We start from the raw sequence: 13,289 nt of genomic DNA, 5'->3' as shown, positions 1-13,289 counted from the left end.
TAAACTTCGTTGTCAATTAAACTGTACTTTTAACTAAATACATATAACAACTTAGATTACAAACGTAACATAATTAATTAATACAGAATTTGATACGGAAGTTATATAAACGGAACACGTAGATAATACTTGATACTGAACAATATATATAGCGTTATAACTGTGTTGGGATACAACTTTAGGGTTATAATTTTGTACTGAAATTGAAATTAAATCTAAATCATGACTCAGACCAGAGCAGCAGAGCGAAAGGCTCAAGCTAATGGGAGTGCTGTGGCTCAGAGGAGAACTGAGGGGGCCAGTTGAACTCTGAATCACAGCCTTTTAAAATGCACTGCTTGCATGATGTTTGTGGAACAATCAGGTATGGGACATGATATTGCCATGGGGGATGTCTTTGTGTGTGTGCGATGCAAGGAGTGTAAAGAAATCAGGTGACAACTCAGCCTTGTTATGGGCCTATATGAGAGTTTGAAGGACAGGGTGGATGCCCTCGAAGGATCTAAATTGAGGGGGCCCATCAAGCTCTCAGCTGCCGCCACCAATGCCAGAGCTTGCACTTGGTCATCACGCAACACAGCGGCAATCCCCAAGGCAGAATGCGCTGGTCCCACAGGAACCAGAAGTTGTTGGTGACTCTACTGTCAGGGAAAGGGGGAACATGCTTTGTAAAAAGGATAGGGTATGTCTGCCAGGGACAGAGGTTGATGACATTATAGAGCAGATATCATCTTTTAAGGGCACAAAAGGTGATATATAGTTGTACACGTTGGCACTAATGATATTAAGAGTAGGAGACCGGCAGAATTACTTAATACAGGTCACTGTTGAAAAAAAGCCGTGAATTAGGGATGAATTTGAAAGTGTCTGCAATTCTGCCCAGACACAATAGGAAGGAGTATATGATGAGCCTTGTCGATCAATCAGCCCTGGAAAGACAGTGCAAGCCTCAAGAGGTGGAATTTTTTTCAGCCTGGTCTGTACTTGTTAACAGGAGAGACTGCTTCTACAGGGATGGGATACACTTAAATAGAAAGGGTGCAAGAATAATTGCTGATGCTATCAAGGCAGTGTTAGGCGGGTCGGAAAACTGCTAGCTTGTGGGTATACAAAGACTAATAGATTAACAGTAGCCGCTGGCAGAGGTGATCCTTGCACTGCTTCTATTGGATTGTCACAAAAAGATTCCTACCTGATGTAACCTACACTGCTACTAAATCTGTACAGTCTTGGTTCACCCCTTCACTAGAAACATCATCCCTAATTACCGGACACAGATCCATGAAAAATTACACCATCTGGGTCTCCACCCAACAGATCTCTGCCATTGTGGAGCCAAAGAGAACTGGTGGCATGTACTATTCGAGTGCATTGCGTATGCTGATCTGAGACACAACCTTGTCAGCTGTACACAGATCTCTGGTGAGCATCTAGAGCTTTTCCTACAGAACCCTAACAACCTCCCTGCACTGCAAACCTACTCAGCTGAAGTCTTTAGGCGCAGAAGAAGGATTAACAGGCCCCCAGTGGCAAACATCGAGGACCCAGCAATGAACTGAAACCGACCATGTATTTCCCCCCCCATCCTGCTGCATGGGCTGTGGAGCTTGTTTCTGCAGCCTGTGCTCAGGAAGGAAAACATCTCTCTCTCTCTTTCTCTTCCCCCCCTCTTTTTTTTTTTATAGATATATACGTGTGTATATATATATATATATATATATATATATATTTTTTTTTTTTTCTCTTCGTGTTCTACAATCAGTCACATGGTTTTTTTTTTATTTATTTATTTTATTTTATTTTATTTTATTAATTATTTATTTAATTTATTTTATTTATTTAATTCTTATTACTATTTTTTTCTCTTCACGTTCTACAATCAGTCACATGGTTGGTTTTTTTTTTTTTTTGCGTTCTTCAGGGTTGCTGTCACTTTTTTTTTTTTTTTTTTTTTTTGTTTTGCATTTTACAGTGATATCATTTTTTTTTCCCTTTCTTTTACACCACGCGAAAATCAAAATAAATATATGTTTCTTTTTTTTTTTTTTTTTTCTCTCCTCTGGAGTGGGCCCCTAGAGGAATCTGGCCCACCTTTTGGCAACATCAGATGGATCAGAGTCTCGTATTGAGACAGTACGTGATTAGCTGAGACTGGCCCACCTTCCCGTGGTGTGGACGAGTACCCAGAATCATCTGTCCAGGTGACTGATGCTTCTGGGTAGCTAAGCGGCCAGAACAGAACAACAGAACAAACATAATACACACAAACCTTCATCACACACATATCTGGCCCATTTGTAGTGATACTGTTCTTCACAGAGATACGAGGCGGAGTTGAACTAACGTTCTAGGAGCCGCCAATTACAAAAACACATGTCCACATGCTTCTATTGGAATGAGCAGAAGCCTGGAAAACAAGATGCAGGATATTTCAGAGTGCTGGGAGTCATTGCAGTACAAGTAAACATATGGGTTGTGTTAGAGTAGCTAAGAATAGGAACAAGTGAAGGTATACTTGAGTGTACACCAATGCTAGGAGTTTGGTTAATAAATTTGATGAATCTGAGGTATTGCTCAAAGCATCAAAGGCGGATATCAGAGACGTGGTGTCACACAGATAAAAGGAATGCAGGACTGGAATTTGGGGAGTACAACGTCTATAGAAAGGATAGCCAGGATAGGAAGGGAGGAGGGGTTATGCTATTAAAACACACAAAATCCAAAGAAGTGAAGCCAGTCGACATCGCTGGTCAGTGCAGAGTGAGTCAGTTTGGTGTGACATAAGCATGGGAGATCAAAATTGAGAGTAGGAGCGTACTATAGGCCTAATGACTCTGATGAGTATAATAAGAAACTGTACAGGGAAATAGAGTGGGCCAGTAAATCAGAGTGTCTTATAATGGGGTATTTTAATTTCCCAGATATTGACTGGAATTTGTGAGTTGGTCACTCACACACTTAGCAAGGCTTTTGTCGATTTATTGGATGATTGTTTTCCACATCAGCATGTTCGGGAGGCAACTAGAGGGAGTAATACTATCAATTTGATTATCAGTAGTGATTCTTCATGCATTAAGAATCTGCAGATAAAGGAACCACTAGGTGGCAGTGATCACTGTGCTGTAGTGGGATTTACTCAACAAGGTAACTACCATCAGGAGTAAAGGGAAGTGTTGTTGCTTTCGTAAAGGTGACTACGATGGTCTGAGACAGTATTTAAATTCTATATGGTGGGACCAACTGATGATGTTACCAATAGCAAATTCAAAATGGGAAGCATTCAAAGAATTAATCTTGGAATGCTACTAGGCTTTACATACCAACTAAGAAATATTGTTCAAGGTTTAGGCCTAAATGGATTCAGATTAATTAATGAGACGTGGCAAAGAAGAAAAATGCATGGAATAGATATAAATTAATGGGTGACAAGGAAGCTTATGATAGAGAGATAGATAGAGATATAAATTAATGGGTGACATGGAAATTTATCACCACTCCATTTGTTCTAGGTATTTGGAACAAATGGGGGAGTGAAATGGGAGTTTTTTTTTTTTTTTTTTGGCTGATGCTGTATAAGCTTGCTTCCTAACATCATGTGCCTCTACTGATGCTAAGTCCTCAACTTGCCAAATTTCTTCATAAAGTCACACAGCTTCTGCATTAAGCGTATTAAATATCTGAAGTTGTAACACTTCATTGGATTGTATCAATGATGATTGCATAATCATCAATTATGCAATCATAAGTTCAGGTAATTATCAATGATGATTACCTAAACAGTGCACGTAAACTTGCATTAATTTTTTTTTTTTTCATATTTTAAGTTTTACGCATCAACTTGTTTCAACTATCATGCCAACACTGTCTTGAATGTCAAATCTGTACTTATTTGTCATTGATCTTTTGTAATTAAAGAGGTTTTTTTTTTACCTAACAGGTACTCCTTGAGTTATGGAACTAAAATATTCCTGGAAATCATTTAGGCAAAACAAACATCTTGAAATCATTTTCTTTAGAAAATAGCTATATAATATCGGTGTCAATACACCATAGATAATTCTTAAGGAACTACGATGGTAGTTAGTGTGGGAGGCATTATTTGCTCTCTATCTCATATTGTGCTCCTCCTTCACAACGAGTGCCATGGTATTGCACAACCTTGAATAAGTAATGCTTCACTAATAGAGAGGACCATTGTTACTAATTCTCAGTGAGTACCACCACCACCAGGACGGGACCATTTCAAAGCTATTGGCCTATCATCGGTGGGTGGGCAGGTACCCTGGTATTGCAGACATGACAACCCAGTTATGAACATAAACACACAATATGAGAGATGCCAAAAGGTTTATATGATAATATTTAAAAACAACTAAATGGAAAGCATTACTTATTCGAGGTAATGCAATATGGTTAAGTGGGAGAAGACAGGGTGGTAATCAATGGGTGCCGTTCTTCGTGGACTAATGTTATTAGTGGAGTACCACAGGGTTCGGTGTTGGGTCCACTGTTGTTTTGTATATTTATCAATGATATTGATGAAGGTATATAAGGCTTAGTGTCGAAGTTTGCAGATGATACAAAGGTTGGCAGGGTTGTTAATGACAGTAATGGTAGTGTGCTACTGCAACAGGATCTAGATAATTTGGGCAGATGGACTAAGAAGTGGCAACTGAAGTTTAACCTTCACAAATGCAAAGTACTGCATGTGGGGAGAAGTTGTAAGGACCCATCCTTACAATAATTTAATAAAGTTTTGTTAAATATTGGGAAAATTAATTGTAGTGTAAATAGTTAGTTTTCAGCTCAAATATCATGGGTTAGGAAACACTGGAATTCGAAGGTTATTCCAGACACTCCCAGTTAGTTATATCTCGGTTGTAAAGGATTCCTTAGTGAGTAGTAATTATAATGGACCGAAACAAATCCCACTTAAGACAGGAGCATATACTCTATAGAAAGGGCACTGAGTGCGGAAGTGGCCCTCTTAAAAATTTCACGGTGCGACTCTAGCAAGTGTGGGCGACGTAGTAATGGATGTGAGTGTGAGGTCACAAAGAAGACCTGAAACTCTCTTAGTTGACCGGAACTTACGCTTTACCATCTAGAATGATCCCGAAATTTCTAGACCAACGAAAGTTCGGACATAAAGGATGAAAAAACACGCCCACGGAAATGAAAGGAGACGAATAAGAATCACGAAGGAAAGGAGGTGGAAGTCAACGATTGGCCAGGAAGAAAGCAGAGGGATTTTTGAGAGAACGTAGAGAAGGGTCTGAAAAAAGATTGATACTGAGCAGATTCGAGGAGTTTTGTTTTGGGGTGATTCGGAAAGAGTCGTGATCTAGTTTGGGTGGTGGATGCAGTCCTGGGGCAGATGGAAGTAGTAGCGGGAGAATTGTGATAAGAACTCTAGGTAAGACTAGAGTAGGAAGGAATGTTCACTTGTAGATATTGAAGCAGTATGGAGGGAGAAAGGAGAAACACACTCTGAGAATTCTAGAGGTAAAGTTTAATCAAATGAGCTGTCGAGCGACTGGCCTACTCAGAAAGCACCTCAGTCCACGAAAAAATGCTGACTAAGAAAGAATATAGGATCCTGAATTAAATCCAGCCGCGTAGTACCCGGTAGGGAAACATCAGAAAGATTACCATGATCCCCGGATGGATGACCTAAGGCAGATAGGAAAGTAAACCGAGCAAGGAGAAAAGCCCAGTAAATCACGTAAGTGTTAGGAAGTTTTCTGAGAATAAATGAACCTAAATTAGTAAGGGAAGGACTATAGGATAATGCTATATAGTTAAGGAGGGATGTCAAAGTGATAAATATATATATAAGTGTACTAATGTAATACATAAAGAAAGATAATCAGCCTAGAGGGTGGCATAAGAGTAATGTAATTAAGGTGTAAGTAGTCTATAATTGGAAGTGAAGTTCTGTATTAATGTTTGATAGAAAGAAATGACCTATTAAGTAATTAAGAATTGTTAACGATTGGGTAAAGGTTTCCTAACTAGTGTAGAGTTAAAAGTTGAATTTTGAATTATTGTGAATGTTGATTTATGGTGAATATATCTGATTGGAGTAGGAATTGATTAAACAGGTAGGCTATTAAGGAGTTGTGGATTAATTGATTGGAAGGGTACTATTTAATTTGGTTGATTAATGTTGACTGTTAACCTGGATATAAGGAAATGTTTGATTGAATAAATGTACTTTCCTTACAATTTTGGAAAAACGAACTCTTAATGAATTTGTTAGCCAGCTCATTGGCTGATAGTTGGTTGTTCATTTATACGGACTGTTTAGGAGTAGAGAGCGAGAGATTGTGTGAGGTGAATACCATGACCTATCGAAGCCTATGTAGAACATGAAGAGACACAATGTTATAATATATAAGAATATGTATTAGAATTGGATAATTGTTGGTGAAATGATTTATTTGATATCACGATATATACACATTTAAACATTAGTGAGATAACAAGTCTCCAACTAAATATTGTATTCAGTTAAATGTTATTGCAAGTTTTCTTATATATGATATGTCAATAAACAATGTTATATAATACATTCATGTGTGTGTCTGTCATTCCAAAACTCAGCCAGTCCAGTGGAAGAATACCTAATATAATTGAGGTCCCCGTGAGTCTGGGATTTTCTGAAATCAATCAAGTCAGGTGTAAAAGTGGGAGGGGTTTATAAGAGGATATATAAATATATAAATAAATAAATATAAATTAATAAAAAAAAAGAAGAGACATGAAATAAAACACTTTTACCACCCCCCACAAAGTAACCCGAGAGAAAAGTACCAACTGTGTGGTACTACACTTAAGGTGGTAGAAAATGAAAAAGACCTGGGAGTAATTGTGCAGTCAGATATGAAGTTTTCTGAGCAATGCAGACAGGGTGTGCCAGGGCAGGTCATGGGGTATTGTCAATGATATATAGGAATTTTGCTAGCAGGGAAAAGGAGGTGATTGTCCCTCTGTATAAGACAATGGTCAGGCCACGCCTTGAGTACTGCGTACAGGTCTGGAGGCCTCATTTTAGGAACGATGTCAATTTGCTTGAGTGTGTACAGAGAAGGGCAACAAGATTGGTGAGGGCAATGAAGGGATCCTCATACCAAGAGAGGCTAAAGTTCTGCAAATTGCAGTGGCTGGAGACTAGGCACCTGCGCTGTGATCTGATTGAGGTGTATAAGGCTTTCACGCTGAATTCTGATGGGATCCTTCCACTTGTACAGATTACGAACCTAAGGGGGCATAAATTCAAATTAAGAAAAGACAGATATAGAATAGATGTGCGGAAATTTTCCTTTAGCCAGCAGGTGGTTAATTGCTGGAACAAACTTCCATCTGTCGTTGTGGAAGTTGATGGGTTGAATAAATTTAAGGAGGAACTGGACAGGCATTTGGAGGGAATGGTGTGATTTTTTTTTTTTTTTTTTTTTTTGGTTGATGCTGCATAAGCTTATATACTTGCTTTCTTGCATCACATGCCACTACTACTACTACTACTACTACTGATATCATGGCAACTCGTTATAAAGGAAGAGCACAATATGAGAAGATACAGAGCAAATAATGCTTCCCACACTAACTACCATCGTAGTTCCTTAAGAGTTATTTATCTATGCTGTATCTACACCGATATTATATAGATATTAAACTCTTAAGTATTATGCCATGTGCATTTAGTTATTTTTAAATATTATCATATAAACCTTTTGGAATCTCTGATATTGTGTGATTATCTTCATAAAGTCAAGGAAATCATAAAGTCAAAAAAAACTTATGCAGCATCAGCCAAAAAAAAACAAACCATTCCCTCCAAATGCCTGTCCAGTTCCTCCTTAAATTTATTTAACCTATCAACTTCCACAATGACAGATGGAAGTTTGTTCCAGCAATTAACCACCTGCTGGCTAAAGGCAAATTTCCGCACATCTGTTCTACATGTGTTTTCTTAATTTGAATTTATGCCCCCTTAGGTTTGTAATCCGAACAAGTGGAAGGATCTCATCAGAATTCAGCATGCTCAACCCATTCAAGGCCTTATACACCTCAATCAGATCACCGCGCAGGTGCCTAGTCTCCAGCCATTGCAATTTGCAGAACTTAAGCCTCTCTTGGTAAAAGGATCCTTCATTCCCCTCACCAATCTTGTTGCCCTTCTCTGTACATGCTCAAGCAAATCTACATCCTTCCTTAAATGAGGCCTCCAGACCTGTATGCAGTACTCAAGGACTGGCCTGACCATTGCCTTATACAGAGGGACAATCACCTCCTTTTCCCTGCTAGCAAAATTCCTATATATCATTGACAAAACCGCATGACCTGCCCTGGCAGCCTGACTGCATTGCTCAGAAAACTCCATATCTAACTGCACAATTACTCCCAGGTCTTTTTCATTTTCTACCTCCTTAAGTGTAGTACCATATAGTTGGTACGTTTCTCTGGAGCTACTTCTACCCATGTGCAGTACTTTGGGTTTGTCAAGGTTAAACTTCAGCTGCCACTTCTTAGCCCATCTGCCCAAATTTTCTAGATCCTGTTGCAGTAGCACACTGCCATTACTGTCATTAACAACCCTGCCAACCTTTGTATCATCTGCAAACTTCAACACTAAGCCTGATATACCTTCATCAATATTATTGATAAATATACAAAACAACGGTGGACCCAACACCGAACCCTGTGGGACCCCACTAATAACATTAGTCCACGAATAGCAGCACCCATTGATTATCACCCTCTGTCTTCTCCCACTCAACCATCCTTTTATACATTGTAGCAACTTACCCTTAATACCATTCTGCTCCAATTTGTACAATAGTCTTCCATGCGCAACAGTGTCAAAAGCTTTCCTGAAAACCAAATATATGATATCAAAATTATTTTTTGCATCCAGTTCCTTTGTAACCACATCATAATATCCTATCAAATTTGTCAGACAAGACTTTCCCTTAACAAAATCCATGCTGTGTCTGAATTATTGCTGCAGTCTTGTCTAGCAATGCATCTTTAACCAGTGACTCCATTATTTTACCCAGAACAGAAGTTAAACTAACTGGTCTGTAATTACTCGTGTTACCCTTCGCTTCACCTTTGTGAATTGGGGATACATTTGCACATCTCCAGTCCGTGAGGACCTCCCCTGATTCCAAGGATGCTCTCATAATTATGGCTAAGGGTTTGCTTAGTTGCTTTGCTGCCTCCTTTAATATAACCGGATAGATCCCATCCACCCCAGGTGCCTTTCTTATGTTTAACTTCAACAATTTCTCCTCCACTTTGCTCTCAATTATTACAAAATCATTAAGCACCCTGCTACAATTTGATAACCTTCTGCCATTTTCAAACCTTAATAACTCCTCATGTGTGAATGTAGATGCAAAATACTCATTCAATTTGTTTGCTATCTGAGCAGAATCATCAACAGTCGAACCTTCAATATCAAGTGGACCAATCAGATTCATCCCCTTCCTATTACAGTTTATATAAGTAAAGAAATAATTTCTGTTTTTCTTAGCATCCTTTACCAAAGATTTCCCGTAATCTGCCTTCGCCTGCCTAACCTCCTTTGTTTTTTTTTTGGTTTGGTAGTTGTTGGCATCGGCTTCTGTGGCCATAGTGCACCTCCCAAGGTTTTTGCAGTACTTTGATCCAAGCCCGAGGCGGGAATCGAACCCGCGACCTTTGGGTTGCCAGGCAGGCACTTTACCCACCTGGCTAGCCCGGTCGGCCAACCTCCTTTGTGACCTGATTACAGACTAGCTTATATCTGCCATAGGCTTCTGAGTCGCTTGATAATTTATATGCATCCCATGCATGTTTCTTCTCTGTCACGAGTCTCATTAGCTCATTTGATAACCATTGGCCTAAACCTTGAACAATATTTCTTAATATGTATGAAACTTTTAGTAGCTTCCCCGATTAATTCCTTGACTGCTTCCCACTTAGAATTTACTGTTGGTAACATAGTCAGTTGATCCCACTGTACAGAATTTAAAAACTGTCTGAGACCACTGTACTCACCTTTACGGAAGCAAAAATCCTTTCCTTTACCCCTGATAGTAATATCTTTAACTAAATCCCGCATCAGTACACTGTGATCACTGCCACCTAGTGGTTCCTTTATCTGGAAATTCTTAATAGATGAATGATCACTGCTGATAACCAGATCAAGAGTATTACCCTCTCTGGTTGCCTCTCGAACATACTGCTGCAGAAAACAATCATCCAATAAATCCACAAAAGTCTTACTAGTGTGTGAGTGACCAACCCACAAGTTCCAGTCAATATCTGGGAAGTTAAAATCCCCCATTATAAGGCATGCTGATTTACTAGCCCACTCTATTTCTCTGTACAATTGTTCATTGTACTCCTTCGAGTCATTAGGCCTATAACACACTCCTACTCTTATTTTTGCTTTCACAGTGCTTATGTCACACCAAGCTGATTCAACAGTGCACTGTTCATCTATATCAACTGCATGCACTTCTTTTGATTTTGTTTTTCTTAATTAACAGCATGACACCTCTTCTCTTCCTATGCTGTGGCCTCTCCAGAGCGAAGTGGGCAAGAGCAGCAGTGTGTAGCACGTGCTTCTTGATTAGCTCAGGGTTCGAGCCCATGCCCATCAAATATGGAGGATGTGGAAAGGTCAGTGAATGACCACCAGATATCCCCGGAACAATATGGTCTTAGTTGCTAATGCTCCTAAAAACCAAATAACAAACAAACAATCCTATCCTGTCTATCCTTTCTGTACACATTGTACTCCCCAAATTCCAATTCTGCATTCCTAATATCAGTGTGACACCACGTCTGATCTCCCAACAATATCTGCCTTTGATGTCTTGACCAACACTTCAAATTCATCAAATTTATTTACTATACTTCTAGCATTGGTATACATGCAAGCATACATGCACCTATTCCTAGTTACCCTGACCCATCCTATATACCCACCTGTTTCCCGATGACTGCCATCAGTCACTGAAAACCCCAGCACCCCTCGCTCCAGGTCGCTACTTATTCTAATTCTTATTATTGTGACAAGGCTGTGTGAAAAAAATTGAAAGGAAGAGACTTGAATTGTGGAAAGATGATTGGATGCTCCAACCAGACGATGCTCCAGCACATGATGTGCTCTTTGATTTCCTGTTTCTGACCAAAAAACAAATCCCTCTATTGGAACATGTACCCTACTTGCCTGACCTTTGTGACTTTTTCCTTTTCCCTAAACTGAAAAGTGTACTTAAAGGAATCCATTTTCAGTCCACTGAAGACATTCTGAAAAAAAACCAACCAAGGTGTAAAGAGGGCTTAAAGAAATGTTTCTGTGCTTGGAAGAAATGTATGAAACTGTGTGTGTAAGCCCAAGGCAATTATTTTGAAGGGGATAACTTGTAAGATACAAAATATTTCGTTATTTCATTTTAAAAAGGTCCTATTATTTAATAGCCACAGCACATAAATATGTAAGGTTGAGTTCTGTTCCAGGGAAAAATTGGAGTCAGTAGTTAAGCATGCACCTTCATAAATCACAGTATGCATAAATCGGTAAAGCCCAAATTTTCGTTGTATTAGAATAATTTAAATTTCAGAAAATATTATTTGCTCGACATGTGCAGGTCCACTTGACCTGCCGAAGTGTCAGTGGAGTGGTCTGTCTGTTACTGACACCATGCCCAGGCCTACGAAAAGTTAAAACATACAGATATTCGACATAAATGATTTTTAATCCGTCCATAGAGTTGTTACTTGTTAGTATGTTCTTTGATTGATGTCTGTACATCTGAATATAGGAAAGGTGTACAGTGACCCAACAGATTATAGATTGCTGTGATTTCTTTATAATTTCGGTCCTGTTAAAGGTGATCTCGCAATTCTTCTTTAAATTAAAAACACTTAGTGAGATTTCTTTCCCTGGTTTGGGCCAATGGAATAATAACACATAAAAAGTAAATAAATCCAAATGAAAAATATTTTTTAAAGTAATAATTCGTATATACATACACACACACACATATATATATATATATGCACGAAGCACATTTTTTATACCCACCAATTAAATCGTTATGTACATCTCGTTTTCCAGTAGTATCACAATTTAACATCGTTAAAAATGACACTACGGTAAAGCAAAAAACGACCAAAGTGGTATCAGATCCCATAGTTCCACTCCGAAGCATTAGTTACACATATGGAACCTAAATTCGTTTATCTATTCCAAAACATGCTACATCGCAACATTAAAACTGATATTCCAAGTGGAATGTCCACTTGGCCTGAATGACAGTTCGGCAATGCTGTAAATCACTTTATCGTTATCTCTTGATTAGCGTTCTCTTGAAGAACATCACCGTGCAATCATCGTCTCGAAATCACATCGATGAACAAAATCAAAAGGACTTTCCCGACCAAACACTTAACCACACAACAGTAACATAGTAGAGTACTTCGTACTTAATATCTTAGTACTCTGTGCACTTAACAAGCACCTGCACAATTGGGAATATTTGGGTACAACAGCCACTAAACATCGTTGACAAAATGACATCGACTAACAAAACTAAAATCGCATTCCAAACACTTCACATGCACCCGCGATCAGAAATAAATGGATACGAAGAAGTTGCATAAATTTTTCTCATAGGTCATTCATTATACACATGGTGGTTAGCAATGGGAACTAACAGATACACTAATGAGCATGAATTATTTTCCTTAATAATTCAAACAATAGTACTATTATATTAGGATATACGAATCATTTTGAGTAGAAGAAAACATTGACTGATGGAAGAAGGTATTAAAAATATAGCGTGCTGAAAATAATACTGACCGGCTCGTTATCCTTGTGGATAACGCAGAGGTCAGCGTCACTGTCCTCTCATACGAAATGTAAAAAAGTCTTTTTGTTTCAGTCATCGGATGTGAATGACAGATGACTGACCAGAACGGCAGAAAGCACAGAGACAGACTTAGTCAATGACGAAGGTCATGTAGTTAATGGAGAAGGTCAATGGCGAAGGGTGTTTGAAAAGTTTTTGGCATGAGTAGTTTTGAGCAGTATCGCAATATAACTAAAAATGACACTACGGTAAAGCAAAAAACGACCGAAGTAGTATAAGATTCCATAGTTCCACTCCTGAGCATAAGTTACAATAAACTTTTGCGACCTGGGCTTCAAGGCGTTCATTCCAATTGCGAAGAAAATATTCTCTTCGGCCTCATGAATGTATCCACTGCAGCGTTCAACAGGTATA

General features: G+C 38.8%; 1 protein-coding gene across 1 annotated transcript in view; it reads right to left on the bottom strand.

The window, feature by feature from the left end:
• The window catches only part of LOC150085579 (acid sphingomyelinase-like phosphodiesterase 3b), a 121,927-nt gene extending 109,267 nt beyond the window's left edge, over positions 1–12,660 (bottom strand). The window contains exon 1 of the mRNA XM_090374121.1: positions 12,086–12,660. Coding sequence (XP_090230247.1) covers positions 12,086–12,212 — 127 coding nt within the window. The 5' untranslated portion in view covers positions 12,213–12,660. The remainder of the gene's footprint in view (positions 1–12,085) is intronic.
• Positions 12,661–13,289: the final 629 nt, after the last annotated feature.

This window comes from Mastigoproctus giganteus, chromosome 5, assembly GCF_048544385.1.
Source record: "Mastigoproctus giganteus isolate SK-2022 chromosome 5, ASM4854438v1, whole genome shotgun sequence".
Classification (NCBI taxonomy): domain Eukaryota; kingdom Metazoa; phylum Arthropoda; class Arachnida; order Uropygi; family Thelyphonidae; genus Mastigoproctus; species Mastigoproctus giganteus.
The sequence above is the reverse complement of the archived record's forward strand: the minus strand, read 5'-3'. Positions and strand labels throughout refer to the sequence as shown.